The following is an 18,765-nucleotide window of genomic DNA, read 5'->3' as shown; positions in this document are numbered from 1 at the left end:
ACAATTTGAGAGTGAATGTTGATAACTGCACACCTAGCTAAAATATGCCGTTAGTTGTTGGTGGAAAGAAATGGGGTTTTGAGCAAAATGGCGGCAAGGAATTTGATTAATTATTTTCTTTAAAGTTTGTGCGTGACTGCTCATATTTTGTAAAATAATTATAATAATATAGCTTGTTAACTTAGCTTTTATTCCTTCACATTTTTTGAAATATTTTTCAAAATTTTCTCAAATTTGTTTTTTTTTCAAATTTTTTATTTTTTTAACTTTTTTTTTTTTTATTTTACAATTTGTTACGATTTGCTTATCATTTACTTATTTTTTAGTTAAAATGTTACTCTTTTCTACTTTTCCCGATATTTTTTCAGCTTCCTGCATTCAGTCTTACCATAATATTCGTTCTAAGTCTTCTCAATTGTCACCATTCCATTCTTTATTGAAAACTCTAAGACTTTATATCTTATCGAATAAGTTTTTATATCGATAAGTTTTTGCCACAGTTAAGCAAAATATATTTTTCTATTATAATTTAAAGGATTCCTTATCGAACGGTAGTTGTTAGCGGTTTGTTTGAGTACAGAAAAGCCGACATAACGTTCGAGTCTTCGCTACTAAAAAATTTTAACAGAATTTACAATAGTAAGTTGCAGAGCTAGCAGACTGAGCACACCATGCGATAACTATTGTGGAGGTTAACTATGAAGCTCGTGATTTCGGCGACATTTGGTTTCCACAAGACGGCACCAAGCAGCTTAACTCTTTTTGAAAATAATTTTGGATTTATGTAAATCTCTCATATAAAATTGTTCATATTAAATACTAAATATGTCCTATTGGCGTATTTAGGCCGAAAGCTATTTGCAATTTCCGACCGCTGCCCACCAAACATTGTTCTGTTCTCTTCAATTTACAAACACATATAAATACACTTGTCAATGTAATACACCCAAGCACATATACAGAACTACCGTTATTGCCTTATCCATACTCGACTTTTTCCCCTGGCATAACGCCAATATTGCGAGCAGTTAGTTGCAATCACCAAAATACATTGCTGACAGTGTTTCCAATGTGACCGCCTGGCTTTGCATAGCTCTTGACTATTGCATGTAGTCCTGTGTATATTTTTGCTGATAATCCCCAGACTACGATTTTTGTACATTGCCACTCACATACGCTCCCTCAGTAGCGTTTATTTGTTTTATTACGGTACTACTCGTTATCTGTCCGTCTGTCATTTGTCGCAACAAGCAACTGCAACTTGTAGTTGCTGCTGCCAACAATTAACGCCGTGACAAACTTGGTGAGAAGGATATTAAAAGTAGATCCCAAAAAAAAAAGTCCGGGCGGGACACATGTGGGCTGTAGGGCGGCTGCGGAAGCGTTGGGATGCCGGCCTTGGTTAGGTAGCTGTTTACAAGAAAGGCGATGTGAGCCGGGGGATTGTCGTGGTGCAACTTCCAATCGGCTGAGATGTCTTGTCGGATCCTATGGACCTTTCGTTTGAGTCTCTTGAGGACTTCCACGTAAAACTTGGCGTTGACGGTCTGATTCAACACCTGTGGTCACGTTATTCAAAAATTGGAGTCATTTTCACACATATTTAAATTTTCTTGGCACTACTGATTGGACTCAGCTGTGTACACACTGTCTCCGGTTTCTTTTTGTATCCCATTAAAATTAAGGTACCTTGTTTTTTTCATCGGTGATCCAAAAACCTGGCACCCATTACGTTTACGGAACCGTTTCCATAAAGAATGTTGCTATTGAAGAAGAATGAAAAGTTTTACTTACTTCATTGTTGATTTCAAGTGAAATGACTGCTACTATTTAGTTAGACTAAGTTAATTTAAGTAAAACGCTCTCAGAAGCTATTAGGTAATTTACTAATATAATATTTGGTTAAATAGTTTAGCAAATTGGCATATAAATATAAGGTTATGTTGATATATTTGAATATTTATTTACTTTTCTCCGCGACCCTACCACCACATCATCTTTGTGACGCAATTACTGTACTTTTACGCTCTTCTTGTGGCTCTCTTCTGCCTTCTTTTCTTCCGGCGCATTTACTTTAAGCTTCGCTACCTCATGCTCACTCAACAGCTGGCTCAGTTGTGATTGAATTTCTTGCCAAGCAAAGTCTATATCACATTCCTTCGGTTCCACACCACAAACGACAAAACGTAAGAAATTCTTTCCTTGAAATATCGCTTGCACCATATAGATCTTTTTGTGATCTGTTAGACGCTTTAAAAGCTCTGTGGACAACTCATTTCCACCCTTCACTCTAAAGCATACTAGACCCATAGCACGTTTGGCGAATAGCTCGAAACGCGAATCGGCTAGCACGTATTGCTCGAAACGCTCGGCCAGACGTATTCGCAGACGAATATATTCACGCAAACCTTCAGCGCCAAGAGTACGGAAAGCTACCCAAACTTTGAGTGCACGAAAGCGACGCCCCAACGGTATTTGCCAATGACGAAACTCTGGTATATCGCTTTGACCTTCATATTTATGTTGCAAGTACATGCGTTTCACAGTGAAACTCTCAACAATCTTATGTGAGTCACGCACCCACATAGCCGTGCATTCAAAATTGATAGGAAGTGTCTTATGTGGGTTGTAGTTCAGCGAATCGACGCGATCGAGTCCTTGCCGCAGATGCGCATACTCATCCAATGCTAAAGCGCAGCCCGCGTAAGCAGCATCCACATGCAACCATATGTTATGCGCCTCACAGACGGTCCCCAGTGACTCAATGTCATCATACGAGCAAGTATCGGTGGCGCCCATTGTAGCAACGCAAATTGCAGGTATGAGCCCCTTCGCCAGGTCCTCTTTCACTGCTTTGGCTAACTGTGTGCCGTTAAAGACCCGAGACTCATCGACGGCCACTAGACGTAGCGGCAATGCGCCCAAAATGCCCGCCTTTTCTACGCAACAATTACTCTGATCGCTGGAGTAGCCGACAAGGCGTGCGCGTATCTCACCCTCGCTTAGCTCTGGTTGGGCGGCCTTCACGCGTCGTACCGCTTGTTCACGCGCCACCATCACAGCAATCAGTATAGCCTCACTGGCTGAACCCTGTATAATTCCGCCACCAGGTCCTTTGGTCGAGTGTAGGAAATGTGCTGGCAATTTGAAGAATTTCGCCAACCAGTCCATGACAACCATTTCTAACTCGGTGGAAGCGGGACTGCTTATCTGAAAGACAATGTGAGAGCCAATTCATGCGTAAAAAGACAATGTTAAGTCTACTCACCCAACTAAAGCCCATCACACCAAATCCATTGGCTAGTATATCTCCGACAATGGATGGGTACGAACAGCCAATTGAGTAGTACGCATGAAAATTCGGTGATTGCCAATGAGTTAAGCCGGGTACTATGAGCTTACCAACATCTTTCAGAATTTCCTGCCATTTTTGTGGATTTTCTGGGAGCTCTTTGGGTAGCTGATTGATCAAATAGCCTGGCTCTACGGAAGGTAGAACATCGCTGCGAAAAAGAAAATGTTTTTCGTTATATTTACTTTGATTTTTGTTGAACCAATGTTCCTTCTTACCAGTTGCGTATATTCTCATAATAATCGGCTATAAAGTCCACAGCAGCTTTACCGAATTCTCTGAAGGTGTCCGCGTCCATATCTAGTGGCAATCTTCTGAACTTATGATCATATAATTTAGTTTTGCTGTGAAAGAAGATGTGTTAGTGATTTAGAGTATTTTTTTTATACAGAAGCTCTTCATAAGTCTAAACTACAAATGAATGGGGAAAGAAAAATTACAGAGTAATATAATCAAATTATTAACCAAGGTCTAGGAATCTTGTTCAAACACTGTGTTTTGAATTTTGAATAGGCGTTATTATTTCTTAGGATCAGTAAGGACAGTTGCTTTTGAGTTTGTTTGAGTACTGTTTGCAAATTCTAAGAGCATACTTAGATAATATCATCCAAATCAAGATGAAGTCTTAACACTGTTTGCAGTACTTTACTATCAAGATAGGTTAGGTTAAGTCAGGAGAATCCCAACAGGAATCTCAGTCTAGCGTAGGTTCTTAGCGGTACCTAAAATTTCTATATAGTTGATCGATAGACCCTTGATAACCGATAAAACTCTTTAAGCTTATCAAACATTTTTTGAGACTGCTGGTGTCAGTTTCCTCTACATCGCTGCTAGCTCAAAACAATCTCGCAGTAGCAACCGATCGTCGATTAAGGCGAGATCCATAGGTACAGTGCTAGAACGCAAGATGATAACGGAGATGAGCTTCTCCCCATTTAAAACTACACTTCGAAGCAGTATGTTTACTGTGACCTTAATAGCAGGCGCGTGTCACTATCACATAGTTTGTATGGGTAGAGGAGTTCGAGTTTTTCGTCTGAAACTGTTGGACTAAGAATTCGGTGATGATAGCACCGATATCTATGTGATATTGTAAGCACATAGATTTCATTCGAACACTTTCGAAATAGGACTATCACGTGTTAACCGGATCACTTCGGAAACTACAATAAATATTATTCCATGAACTAAAGTTTTCACTATAACCCTTAGAAATTTCGATTCACAATCGGCTTCTAATTTATTCTATCTATATCGCCGATAATAATTTTTTCGTTATATAAATTTTGATTGTAATTTCAAATCATCTTAATACTCACTATTTGTTTAACTGCTTTAACTCTTTCAATTTTGCAAAAATTTTTAGTTTTCGAAATTTTTTTTATAGAAATTTTTCCAAATGATAGTTTGCGAGAAAACGGTTTGTTGTGGCACGGTGTTTATACTGTGCTCAGTTCATTTCCGTGATAGTCTTTTATACTTTCCGTAGTAAACTGTGTACGCCGTGGAGTATTCATAAAATTTTACTATTACTGATGGCTAATAAATTGTGTTTGTTAAAAGGTTAGGCAAGAAGGAAGTAGAATTGTACACTAATACTTCAATAACTCTTTGTTTGACTTTATCTAGTCTACGGAAAAGTTTGATGTTTTAAATTTATCACGAAGTTTATAGCTCGCGGAAGAAAAGCGTGACGCGTTATGTTGACATAACCATGACTGTTCGGTTGTCTCTATATACGCGAACTGGTTCCACATTATGCGAATTGTTGATTTGAAACTTTGCACACGAAATTTCCTCTCGAAGAAGCTACTTATTTGCCGGAACCGCTGACATCGGATGACTATAGCATATGGCTGCCATACAAACTGAGCGATCGGAATCTAAACTTTGTATGAGAAACTTTTTTATTTGTCGAGATATCAGCACGAAATTTGGCACGACTAAGTATCTAAAGCATGGTTACAATCTCCGAAGAAATTGTTCAGATGGGACTACTATAGCATATATATATAGAACGACTGGAATCTAAACATGGCTTCAGAGTGCCATGCTCAGGTAAATCTATATATTTTACTCAAGCTTTCGCATACAAAAAAAAAATGACAGAAGAAATATATTTCAATTTGAAAATTTTAAAATTAATGAAAAAAAAATTGAAAAAATTAAAAAAAAAAAAAATTAATTTAATTAAAATTTTTTTTAAAGTTTTTAATAATTTTTTTTTTTTTAATTTCATATTCTATATATATATAATTTGAAAATTTCAAAATGAATTTAAAAAAAATTTAAAAAAATTAAAAAAAAAATTAATTTAATTTAGTTAAATTAATTTAATTTAATTTAATTTTTTTTCAAAAATTTTTTTTTTAATATTCTATTTAGAAATTTCAAAGTGCTGCGTTTACGTAAAAAAAGAAGTAACTTCATTTAACAAACTATTATTTTGTTTTGTTCCAATATGTCGTGCCACCACTGTATACCTTTACTAAGGATCTCAATATTGCTGCACAAGCGGCGAAGAACGTAAACGAATCTGTATATGTATGTATATATTTTGTGCAAACCTTCAACCTGATCTTCAAGCGCTATCTAATCAGCTTTATTGCAGTGTTATACATTGTCACCTGATCGTTAAATTTTGTGTTTGCTTTTTGGAATTTATTGTTTGTTTTCGTTAAGCAAAGGTGTGTGCCATTTACAACAATGAATTATGCTTATCACACTAAGGTGATAAATCTATGCAAATAAGTGGGAACTATGCATTTAATTGACCATGTTAATAACTTAGAAATAAAATAATTGCTGAGTGCAGTTTTGAAATTGCAATATTTCCGGAATACATTGGGGTGGGTCATTTGCGCCCACACCCCGACGGAAGAGAAGGACGATGTGACCTAGGATGAGGGCGCGGAGCGCACCTATGAGAGCTGCCCCCGCCACGATGTCAAAATCGTGCATGGCAACCGTACTGCCAGGAAAGCCAAGGAGGTATCTTTGGCAAAACGGTCGGTAAATTCAGCCTCCGCGACGACACATCCCCAAATGGGTTGAGGCTGATCGACTTTGCCGGGGCCCGAAATATGGTTATCTATGCTACTAGATTCCAGCACAAGAAAATACATCAAGCTACCTGGCTGCCTCCAGATCGAAAAACTACCAACCAGATCGATCATGTTGTGATAGACGGAAGACACGTCTTCAGTGTTTTAGATGTGACGCTACGAGGTTCTAACATCGACTCGCACCACTACCTTGTTGCAGTCTAGATTCGCACCCGCCTCTTTGCAGCAAAAAACGCACGTCAACAAACACAAGGAAGGTTCGGCGTCGAGAAGCTGCAATCACAATAGACAGCAGAACGATTTTCTACTCGACTTGCACCCCTGCTCTTTGAGAGCACTCGTCAACAACTCGGTATAAGGGGTTGGACGTCATTTGAAACTCCTTACTTACTTGCTGCAACCGAAATCACTAGTTTTTGGAAAATGCAAAAGAACAGCTGATATGACGAGGAGTGACGTGTCGCAGCGGAGAGAAAACAGAATGCCTATCTCGCAATGTTACAATTGACCACAATACGTGCGGGATGGGATAGATATCAAAAGTTGAAGAGAGAAGCTAGACGCATTAGCAGACATAAAAAGAGAGAGGCCAAAATGCGTGAGTACGAAGAGCTCGATAAGCTGGCCGACAGATGTAATTCTCGAAAATTCTACAAAAATGCGGCGGCTAACAGAAGGTTTCAAGACCGGAGCATACACTTGCAGAACCCCTAAAGGTGATCGATGTCCAAAGCATACTTAAATTATGGAGGGAAAACTTCTCCAACCTGCTGAGCGGCAGAGAAACTACAACGTCAGGAGAAGGCGAACCCGATTGCCCAATCGATGATGATAGAGCAAACGCTCCATTGGCCGACTATGAAGAATTTCGATTAGCAATTACCCGTCTGAGGAACGACAAAACAGCGGGGGCTGACGGATTGCCGGCCGAGCTATTCAAACACGGCGGCGAAGAACTGATAAGGAGCATGCATCAGCTTTAAAATACGGTCGGACGAAAGCATGCTCATCGATTGGAATCAGCGCCGACTACCGTGGGATAAACCTCCTCAACATTGCGTATAAGGTTCTATCGAGCGTATTGTGTGAAAGATTAGAGCCCACCGTTAACAAACTGATTGGACCTTATCAGTGTGGCTTTAGGCCTGAAAAGCCAACAACCGACCAAATATTCACCATACTACAAATCTTGGAAAATAACCGTGAAAGAAAATCGACACACACCACCTATTCGTCTATTTCAAAGCTGCTTTCGACATCATGAAAAGGAGCTGCGTTTATTCCGCGATGTCCGAATTTGGTATCCCCGCAAAAGTAATACGGCTGTATAAACCGACGTTGAACAACCCCAAAGCTCCGTCAGGATCGGGAAAGACAAGGCGACTCCCGATCGTGCGACTTCTTCAATCTGCTCAAGAAAATAATTCGAGCTACAGAACTTAATCGTGCAGGTACAATTTTTTATAAGAGTGTACAGCTGCTGGCGTATGCCGATAATATTGATATCATCGGCCTCAACACCCGCGCCGTTAGGGCAAGACAAAATATTTCCCGCCATCAAACAAACAGTAGTCGCACTCGCGACTTCGCTCCCACTTCACTGTTGACAGTCATAACTTAGAAGTCGCAGATAATTTCGTCTATCATGGAACCAGCGTAAACACCACCAACAATGTCAGCCTGGAAATCCAACGCAGAATAACTCTTGCCAACAGGTGCTATTTCAGACTAAGCAGACAATTGAAAAGTAAAGTCCTCTCTCGACGAACAAAAACAAAACTATATGGCGCAGAGGCTTAGACGATGACAACAACTGATGAGCCGACGTTGCGATTTTTCGAAAGAAAGCTTCTGTGAAAGATTTATGGTCCTTTTATTAAGAGCTGCATGAGATATACGTCGACATTGACATAGTTCAGCGATTATAATAAGCTGCGGCTACGCTGACTAGGTCATGTTGTCCGAATGGACAACGCGCCATTGAGGCCCAAGTGCAGTCAGGTTCTTCTCCACCTGATCTTTCCAAAGGAGTCGAGATCTTCCTCTGCTTCCAGCGGCGGGTACTGTGTAGAATAGTACTCGCTAGGGGAAGCAGAGGAAGGGGAAAGGCCAGGTGGAGAAGGACCTGGCTGCACTTAGTGTCTCAAATTGGTGCGCTGTTTTCAACTCAGCTATAACCACGAAAGCGGTATCTACGCCAATAAATAAGACGAATGAAAATAAACATGTTTACTTACTGCATGATTGGTTTCAAGTGAAAGGACTGTTAATATTTAGTTAGACTAAGTTAAAACGTTCTCAGTAGCTATTAGGTAATTTATTAATATTATATTTGATAAAATATTTTTGCCAAATTGGCATATAAATATAAGGTTATGTTCACGGCACCTAAACTTAGGTGTAGACCCTACTACGTCATCTCTGTGGCGCAATTAATGTACGTTTACGCTCTCCTTGTGACTGTCCTCTGCCTTCTTTGCTCCCAGCGGACTCACTTCAAGCTTCGCTACCTCTTGCTCACTCAGAAGCTGGCTCAGTTGTGACTCAATTTCGTGCCAAACAAAGTCTATATCACATTCTTTCGGTTCCATACCACAAACGACAAAACGTAGGAAAGTCTTTCCTTGAAATATCGCTTGCACCATATAGATCTTTTTGCGATCTGTTAGACGCTTCAAAAGCTCTGTGGACAACTCATTGCCACCCTTCACTCTAAAACAAACCAGACCCATAGCACGTTTGGCGAATAGCTCGAAACGCGAATCGGCTAGCACATACTGCTCGAAACGCTGGGCTAGACGTATTCGAAGACGAATATATTCACGCAAACCTTCAGCGCCAAGAGTACGGAAAGCTACCCATACTTTGAGTGCACGAAAGCGACGTCCCAAGGGAATTTGCCAATGACGAAACTCCGGTATATCGGTTTGACCTTCATATTTATGTTGCAAGTACATGCGTTTCACAGTGAAACTCGCGACAACTTTATGTGAGTCACGCAACCACATAGCCGTGCATTCGAAATGTACAGGCATTGACTTGTGTGGGTTGTAGTTCAGCGAATCTACGCGATCGAGTCCTTGGCGCAGATGTGCATACTCATCCAATGCTAAAGCGCAGCCCGCGTAAGCAGCATCCACATGCAACCATATGTTATGCGCCTCACAGACGGTCCCCAGTGACTCAATGTCATCATACGAGCAAGTATCGGTGGCGCCCATTGTAGCAACGCAAATTGCAGGTATGAGCCCCTTCGCCAGGTCCTCTTTCACTGCTTTGGCTAACTGTGTGCCGTTAAATACCCGAGACTCATCGACGGCAACTAGACGTAGCGGCAATGCGCCCAAAATGCCCGCCTTTTCTACGCAACAATTACTCTGATCGCTGGAGTAGCCGACAAGACGTGCGCGTATTTCACCCTCAGTCAGGTCTGGTTGGGCGGCCTTCACGCGTCGCACCGCTTGTTCACGCGCCACCATCACAGCGATCAGTACAGACTCACTGGCTGAACCCTGTATAATTCCACCACCAGGCCCTTTGGTCGAGTGTAGGAAATGTGCTGGCAATTTGAAGAATTTCGCCAACCAGTCCATGACAACCACTTCCAACTCGGTGCAAGCGGGACTGCAGAGCTAAAGGGAAGGTGAGAGAGTCAATTTTTGCATTAAAAAAACGTTCGAAGAAATATCTAACGACTCTTGATGTTAAGTCTACTCACCCAATTAAAACCGATCACACTGAAGCCACTGGCTAACATATCTCCCACAATGGATGGGTACGAGCAGCCAGTTGGGTAGAATGCATGGAAATTCGGTGATTGCCAATGAGTTAAGCCGGGTACGATGAGCTTACTAACATCTTGCAGAATTTCCTGCCATTGTTGTGGATTTTCTGGGAGCTCTTTGGGTAGCTGATTGATCAAATAACCTGGCGCTACGGAAGGTAGAACATCGCTGCGAAAAAGAAAATGTCTTTCGGTATATTTGCTTTGATTCTTGATGAATCAGTATTCCTTCTTACCAATCGCGTATATTCTCATAATAATCGGCTATAAAGTCCACAGCAGCTTTTCCGAATTCTCTAAAGGTTGCCGCGTCCATATCTAGTGGCAATCTTCTGAACTTATGATCATATAATTTAGATATGCTGTGAAAGGATATTTGGCGGTGATTTTGAATATTTATTTTAGATACAAAAGCTCTTCATACGTGTGAAGAAAAGAAAGAAAAATTTGAGAGTAATATTATGAAATTGGTATCCAAGGTTTCCGAATGCTTTTCCAACACCGCGTTTCGAAAGCTGTTTACGCATTATTGTTACTTAGAATCGGTCCATTGCTTTTGAGTTTGTTTGAGTAATGTTTGCAAATTTGAAGAGCATACTTGGATAGTATCATTCAAATTAAGATGAAGACTTAACACTGTTTGAAGTTCTTTACTATGAGGGTAGATTAACTTAAATCAGGAGTTCGATCCGAAGAGGGATCTCATTTGGACAGTCTAGCGCTGGTTCTTTGTGGTTCGTACAACTCCTGTATAGTTGAGAAATTTGTCTAGGCTACTGGTGACAGTTTTCTCTACATCGCCTGGTTCACCGAAAGTGAGACTGCCGAGTTGTTTCCACCTCAGCTTCGCAAAGGCAGGCCAATGGAGGAGAAAGTTTTTGGATCTGGTCAATGGTCCAAGTTTTCAGGGATGCAGTTCAAGTAGCAGAGAATTTCAACATCGTTTGGATCCCCTCATATAACCAGCTTCCTGGCTCCTTAGATCGAACTTCGCAGCAATACACCTGCCGGCAATATCCACGGTTGTCACTGTCACATAGTGAATGAAATTATGGTATTTTCAGAAGCTCGACCTTTCTCTCTGAAACTCTTGACCTAAGAATTCAGTGATGATAGTGGCGATATCTATGCGATATTGTAAGCAGATAAAGTTTCGTCTGATCATTTTCGAAATAGGACTATCACGTATTAACCGGATCAGATCGAACACTCCATTATAAATTATTAAACGAATTAGAGGTTTCACTCTAACCCTTAAAGATTTCGATTCACAATCGGCTTCTAATTTTTTTATACATATATATCGCCGATAATCATATTTTCGTTATATGAGCTTGGAATATAATTTGAAATCATAATACTCACTGTTTGTTTAACTCTTTCACTTTTACCCAATTTTTTAGTTTTCGAAATTTGTTTATAGAACTTTTTTCATATGAAAGTTTATCATGACGCGTTGTTTACACTGTGCTCAGTGCATTTCCGTGATAGTCTTTTATACTTTCCGTAGTAAACTGTGTATGCCGTGGAGTATTCATAACATTTCACTTACAGTGATGGCTAATAAATTGTGCTGGTTAAAAGCCTGGGCGAAATTAGAAGAAAGAAGAATTGTATAATTCTTTAATAATAATTCTTTTATTATCTTTATCTAGTTTATGTTCTATCTTCTAATACATAAAATTTCCATGTCACGATGTTAGTCACCATACTCCTCCGAAACGACTTTATCGATTTTTACCAAATTTTAAATGCGTTTTCAGTAGGTCTGAGAAGCGACTACTAGCTATTTTCCATACTCCTAAGTGATAAGGGTTGATCTCGCTTAAAATTTTTTTTTTTTAATTTGTGAACGAAATTTTTTGTTTTCATTTTTTTTTATAATGTGCCATTAAAAAATGCATGCAACCCTAAAGTTTTACTTTTTTTATGACCAACACATATTTTTTTTTTTTTTGTGGCCATCAATAATTTTTCATCCCGCTCGAAAACTGTTCAATTATAGTGTTTTTAACTGTACTTCAAGTGCAGTAGTGACGTTTACAATTATCATATTGCTATCTCAGTGCAACTCCCATATTAACTATGAAATATTACTATTTTATTCATAATAATAGAATTAGTTCAGTAAATCAAACTTTAGTTAAAAACAAAAAAAAGTGATTTACATAACCTTAAAAGTACTCAACCAGTGTCACGAGCTCCAAACAGCAACGGCTTTTATGCTGTAAGTATAATTTTTTTTTATAATTACTAGCAGACCCGGCAAATGTTGTTGTGTCTTATAAATTATTTCTAGTTTCTAGATAAATTCTAGTGTAGACAAAAAGTAACTTAGTTATTATAAGTGTGTAAGTATGTGGTACAACCGTGAAATAGGCATGGAGCGCTATGGACGATAAGGGAATATAAAATAACAAACACCAAACAATATTATTTTTAAGTACAAACAACAAACAACATCTCAAATCTAAGCCACAAATAGACATCGTTTGGTCTTGGGATTTGTTTTTATTTTTCATTAAAATTTCGAATAACTAATCACGTACCGTTGCACAGCCGTGGCGGGTTTAATTTACGAAGCATGATAATTGGAGATTCAACCTTCAATTGTAAAATATGCGTTGGCATGCCTGGCAAATCCAGTGAGTTCAAAAACGGTCTCATTCACCCAGCCATTTCTCCGACAAATGTCATAAAAAAATTCCGAAAAAAATGTGTTAATATACTCTACGTTATACCACATGATATGTGATAAAAGTTCTATTGTAGAATAAAAATTTCTTTGAAAAAAAATTCAAAAAAAAAGGCCAGATTACCCTACCCACCCCTTATAACCTTAAGTATTCTGTACCGAATGATTGCTGCTAGCGATTGGTTTGAGTACAGAAAAGCCTACATAAGGTTCGAGTCTTGGCTACTAAAAAATAAATAGTAGCAAAATTTACAATAGCAAGTTGCAGAGCCAGCAGACTAAGCACACCATACGATAACTATTGTGAATATAACCAATGTAGAGATTAACTATTGTGGAAGCTGTCAAGAATTAGAAGAATAGTAGACTTTAGATCATCTTCTGTGTGAATGCAAAGCTTTTGTATAGGAAAAGAATTTTAACTATCGGTCTATGGTTTCTTGACGATGTTTCATAAATTACACTGGCAAAAATTTTGTATTGAAAAACTTCTTCAGGTGCACAAAATGGTTCAGAGAAGACAAAGAAAAGTCAGTAGGATTTTAGTCCCAAGAAGGGTTTACAATGCACTTTCTAAAGGTCTAATTGCGTCATAAAACCTACACTCTACCTATCTACCTAGAGTAGTGTACAGCGGGAAGACATTTGGGACTAAGAGACACCTGAAGAGAAACAAAAGCTGCTATGTCATTTTGAAAAAACACCGGTTTAGTGTGGTTTGTAGGCCGATAGAATCATTGGTTCATATTTCTTCAAAAATGATTGCAGTGAGAACGTAACCGTCATTGGCGACCCTTATCGAGCTATAATAACTGACTATATTTCACCAAGATGACGCCATTTCCCACACATCGCACCAATCAATAGACTTTTTGAGAGAACACTTCGATGAGCAGATAAGTTTCCATTTTGAGCCGGTCGATTGGCCCCAAAGATCTTGTGATATCACATCGTTAGACTTTTTCCTGTGGAAATATGTAAAGTTTCAGAATGGCAGTGATGCTCATTCTATTTTGTATCGGACGACGAAAAACGGCCTGAAAACGACTTAGATTTAATTTCCAAAGAGGAAAAAAAACTATGTGAAAATGCGGAAAGTGGACCAGTTGCCGTTGCTACTTGGACTAATCTAACGGAAGAGGTAAACTTTGAATCCAAATTTGAAATGCCTTTGGATGTAGATTCGAGAGTTCTGGTAACTTTTCCTCGAAGAGCCTAGTTGATACAGTTCATATGAAAAATTTCGATGCATTCAGAAAGCTTTTTGCAAAAAGTTTGTGCATTTTCATCGCACAGTGTACAAATCAGCGAATAAGACAACTGAATAGAGAGAAAAACGCTAATAGGGCCCCGACGGATGGATATGAAATATTGGCATTTCTAGGCGTAATAATTGTCATGCACTACAACCATATATAGGCGAAATCGATAGAACACTCCAGAGTTCGATCTCTACTAGTACGTGGACAAAGTCATACAGCTGTGATGGCATAAAGACTACGCGTTGGATGGATTCCAAGGAAATAATAGTTGCTTCTAACTGCCACAAACCAATAATATCCAACGTAGGTAGAAAACAAATGGATGGTAAGAAGTAACAAGTTGATTGTACCTTAGCTATTGTGGACTACAACCGTATAAAGGGCGGCGTAGACCTGGCCTATGAAAAATCAGTGGTATACGATCTAAATCGAAAACCTCAGAAGTGATGGAAGAAAGTATATTTCAAAGTTCTGATGCTTTCCAATGTAAATGCTTGAATTGTTCACAACGACCTCAATCGCAAAAAGATATCGTTGATACAGTTCATATGAAAACTCTCCAGCTGTGAAAGTAATAGTAGTAAGTATAAGAAGAAGAACTCTACTCCGTTGGGGAGATCAGGTGGAGAAGGACCTGGTCTCGGACTTAAAGTCTAAAACACTATTGTAAACTCGGCTATAACCGCGAAAGCGGTGTCTAAGGCAGTAGATAAAACGAATGAAAATAAACATGCTTACTTACTCCATTGTTGGTTTCAAGTGAAAGGACAAATAATATTTAGTTAGACTAAGTTAATTTAAGTAAAAGTTCTCAGTAGCTATTAAATAATTTATTATTATTAAAATTTATAAACTAGTTTAACCCAATTGGCATATAAATATAAGCTTATATTCATATGTTTGAATTTTCATTTACATTTCTCCGCGGCACCTAAGCTTATATGTAGACCCGAGCTTAGTTGTTGACTGATACCGACCACGTCATCTTTGCGGTGAACTTGTGGTACTTTTACGCTCTCCTTGTGACACTCTTCTGCTTTCTTTGCCTCCAGCGAACTCACTTCAAGCTTCGCTACCTCTTGCTCACTCAGCAGCTGGCTCAGTTGTGACTCAATTTCTTGCCAAGCAAAGTCTATGTCACATTCCTTTGGTTCCATACCACAAACGACAAAACGTAGGAAAGTCTTTCCTTGAAATATCGCTTGCACCATATAGATCTTTTTGCGATCTGTTAGACGCTTTAAAAGCTCTGTGGACAGCTCATTTCCACCCTTCACTCTAAAACATACCAGACCCATAGCACGCTTAGCGACTAGCTCGAAACGCGAATCGGCTAGCACGTACTGCTCGAAACGCTCGGCCAGACGTATTCGAAGACGAATATGTTCACGCAAACCTTCAGCGCCAAGAGTACGGAAAGCTACCCAAACTTTGAGTGCACGAAAGCGACGTCCCAACGGTATTTGCCAATGACGAAAATCTGGTATATCTGTTTGACCTTCGTATTTATGTTGCAAGTAGATGCGTTCCACCGTGAAACTCTCAACAATCTTATGTGAGTCACGCAACCACATAGCCGTACAGTCAAAATGTACAGGCATTGACTTGTGCAGGTTGTAGTTCAACGAATCGACGCGATCGAGTCCTTGGCGCAGATGTGCGTAATCGTCCAATGCTAAAGCGCAGCCTGCGTAAGCAGCATCCACATGCAACCATATGTTATGCTCCTCACAGACCGTCGCCAACGACTCGATGTCATCATACGAGCAAGTACCTGTGGCGCCCATTGTAGCAATGCAAATTGCAGGTATGAGCCCCTTCGCCAGGTCCTCTTTTACAGCTTTGGCTAACTGTGTGCCGCTAAAAACCAGAGAATCATCGACGGCTACTAGACGTATCGGCAATGTGCCCAAAATGCCCGCCTTTTCTATGCAACTATTACTCTGATCGCTAGAGTAGCCGACAAGGCGCGCGCGTATTTCACCCTCGCTTAGCTCTGGTTGGGCAGCCTTCACGCGTCGCACCGCTTGTTCACGTGCCGCCATCACAGCGACTAGTACAGCCTCACTGGCTGAGCCCTGTATAATTCCGCCACCAGGTCCTTTGGTTGAGTGTAGGAAATGTGCTGGCAATTTGAAGAATTTCGCCAACCAGTCCATGACAACCATTTCTAACTCGGTGGAAGCGGGACTGCAGAGCTAAAAGGGAGGTGAGAGTCAATTCATGCATAAAAAAACAAACAAGAAATATCTAAGGACTCTCGATGTTAAGTCTACTCACCCAGTTAAAGCCGATCACACTAAGGCCACTGGCTAACATATCTCCGACAATGGATGGATACGAGCAGCCAGTTGGGTAGAATGCATGGAAATTCGGTGATTGCCAATGAGTTAAGCCGGGTACGATGAGCTTACTAACATCTTGCAGAATTTCCTGCCATTGTTGTGGATTTTCTGGCAGCTCTTTGGGTAGCTGATTGATCAAATAGCCTGGCGCTACGGAAGGTAGAACATCGCTGCGAAAGAGAAAATGTTTTTTGGTAAATTTACTTTGATTTTCGGTTATCCAGTGTTACTTCTTACCAATCGCGTATATTCTCATAATAATCGGCTATAAAGTCCACAGCAGCTTTACCGAATTCTCTAAAGGTATCTGCGTCCATATCTAGTGGCAACCTTCTGAACTTATGATCATATAATTTAGTTATGCTGTGAAAAGAAATATGGTTGGAATTTTTAATATTTATTTTATATACAAAAGCTCTTCATAGGTCTAAATTCTATATGAATGAGGAAAGAAAAAGTACAGGGTAATATTATCTAATTAGTATCGTAGGCCTACGAATGCTTTTCCAACCCCTTTTCGAAAACTCTTTAGACATTATTGTTACTTAGGATCAGTACGAATCGTTGCTTTTCAGTTTGATTGAGCACTGTTTGAAAATTCGAGGAGCATACTAGGCTAATATTGTATCTTTCAAATTTATATGAAGATTTGCAGTCCTTTATAAGGATAAGCTAACTAGATTCAGGAGAATGATCCCAACAGAACCTCAGCCTGGCTATGGTTCGTTGTGGTACCTACAACTCCTATATAGTTGATCGATAGACCCGCATAAAGCACCAAACCGCTTTAAGCATATCAAAAATTTGTTAAGGCTGCTGCTGTCAATTTCCTTTACATTTCCTAGTTCGCCGAAAATGAGAATGTCGATATGTTTCAACCTCAGTTTTCCATAGGCCGGCCAATGGAGGAAAAAATCATGGATGTTTCCACCTAAAATTTTGAAAACTTGCGTTGAACAATGTCCAGTTAGAACTTGTACGAATGCGACAAGATAAACGGCTCCAATGGCTGGTGATTCAGTGGATCTGATGCGTTCTATGCTAGGTCAAAATAATATCAGCTCGTCTTCATCCAACGCATATTTAGCGAATGCGAGGTGCATAGGTCCCGTGCTAGAACGCAAGATGACAACGGAGATGAGCTCATTCCCACTCCGATGGAAAGGTACGCCCTTCTTATCAGCTCAACACTAATAACGATTCCGCTATCACGAGGCTTTCAAAAGAGTATGAAAACGAACCAGCTTGATACTGTTCCTAGTTAGGATAAACAGGGTAGTCAATATCACACAATGGATAAAATTAAGTAATTTCAGAAACTTTTTGTTTGTTTAGAAGAGTTCGAGTTTTTCGTCTGAAACTCTTGGACTAAGAATTCAGTGATGATAGCACCGATGTCTATGTGATATTGCACTCGTAAACAGATACAGTTTCATTTGATCACATTCGTAATTCGTAAAGGACTATCAGGTGTTTACCGAATCACATCGAAAACTCTATTATAAATTGTTCCGCGAATTACGGTTTAAGATTTAGATTCACATTCGGCTTTTAATTTCATTAAATATCACCAATAATCATATTTTGGTTATATAAATTTGGATTGAATGTAATTTTAAATTTTAATCATAATACTCACTATTTGTTTAACTTTTTTTTAACTCTTTGTTACTATTTGTTTAACTCTTTTCACTTTTACACGATTTCTTAGTTTTCGAAATTTTTTCAAATGAAAGTTTGCGAGAAAACAGTTTGTTGTGGCGCGTTGTTTATACTGTGCTCAGTTCATTTCTGTGACAGTCTTTTATACTTTCCGTAGTAAACTGTTTACGTCGTAGAGTATTCATAAAATTTCACTTACAGTGATGGCTAATAAATTGTGCTTGTTAAAAGGTTAGGCGAAGAAAAGAGTATTGTGTAATAATATTTCTTGGATAACGTTTTTTTAACTTATCAAAAGCTATGGCCAAATTTGCTAATGTTTGAGTGAGGCATTAAATTTACCAAGAAGTTTATGACACCCAGAAGGAAATGGTAAAGAGCTGAGTCGGTTTAGCCATGTTAGACGGCTGTCTGTATATATGTCAATTGGTCCCTTTTTATTCGAGTTGTTGATTTGAAATTTTGCACACGTATTTTTTTCTTCAAGAAGCTGCTCATTTGTCGGAACCGCTGATATCGGATGACTATAACATATAGCTGCCATACAAACTGAGCGTTCGGAAGCAAAGCTTTGCATGAGAAACTTTTTTATTTGTCGAG

The 18,765-nt window shown here is 39.3% G+C and overlaps 1 protein-coding gene across 7 annotated transcripts; it reads right to left on the bottom strand.

The window, feature by feature from the left end:
- Positions 1–1,867: 1,867 nt before the first annotated feature.
- On the bottom strand, positions 1,868–18,283 carry LOC105234241 (3,4-dihydroxyphenylacetaldehyde synthase 2). Of its 7 annotated transcripts, XM_049447545.1 has the most exons (6): positions 18,143–18,161; positions 16,741–16,866; positions 16,439–16,673; positions 15,657–16,356; positions 9,248–9,349; positions 1,868–2,408 (listed from the first exon to the last, which is right to left on the bottom strand). In XM_049447545.1, the coding sequence occupies exons 2-6, from the start codon at positions 16,818–16,820 to the stop codon at positions 2,011–2,013; spliced, it is 1,515 nt and encodes a 504-aa protein (XP_049303502.1). In that variant the 5' UTR covers positions 16,821–16,866; positions 18,143–18,161; the 3' UTR covers positions 1,868–2,010. The 7 variants fall into 7 exon arrangements, with proteins under 7 accessions (XP_049303502.1, XP_049303500.1, XP_049303497.1 ...); XM_049447543.1 differs by lacking the exon at positions 9,248–9,349 and having other exon boundaries at positions 1,868–2,088; positions 15,235–16,356; positions 18,143–18,280; XM_049447540.1 differs by lacking the exon at positions 9,248–9,349 and having other exon boundaries at positions 15,555–16,356.
- Positions 18,284–18,765: the final 482 nt, after the last annotated feature.

This window comes from Bactrocera dorsalis, chromosome 1 (assembly GCF_023373825.1).
Source record: "Bactrocera dorsalis isolate Fly_Bdor chromosome 1, ASM2337382v1, whole genome shotgun sequence".
NCBI lineage: Eukaryota > Metazoa > Arthropoda > Insecta > Diptera > Tephritidae > Bactrocera > Bactrocera dorsalis.
This window is presented reverse-complemented; position numbering and strand designations above follow the sequence as displayed.

Bases quoted from the DNA above. Each gene is read 5' to 3' on its own strand.
- LOC105234241 (XM_049447532.1), bottom strand. From the start codon at position 16,820: ATGGACGCAGATACCTTTAGAGAATTCGGTAAAGCTGCTGTGGACTTT. The intron at 16,674-16,740 runs GTAAGAAGTAAC...TCTCTTTCGCAG, and splicing joins TATGAGAATATACGCGATTG to CGATGTTCTACCTTCCGTAG. The intron at 16,357-16,438 runs GTGAGTAGACTT...CCTCCCTTTTAG, and splicing joins GTGTGATCGGCTTTAACTGG to CTCTGCAGTCCCGCTTCCAC.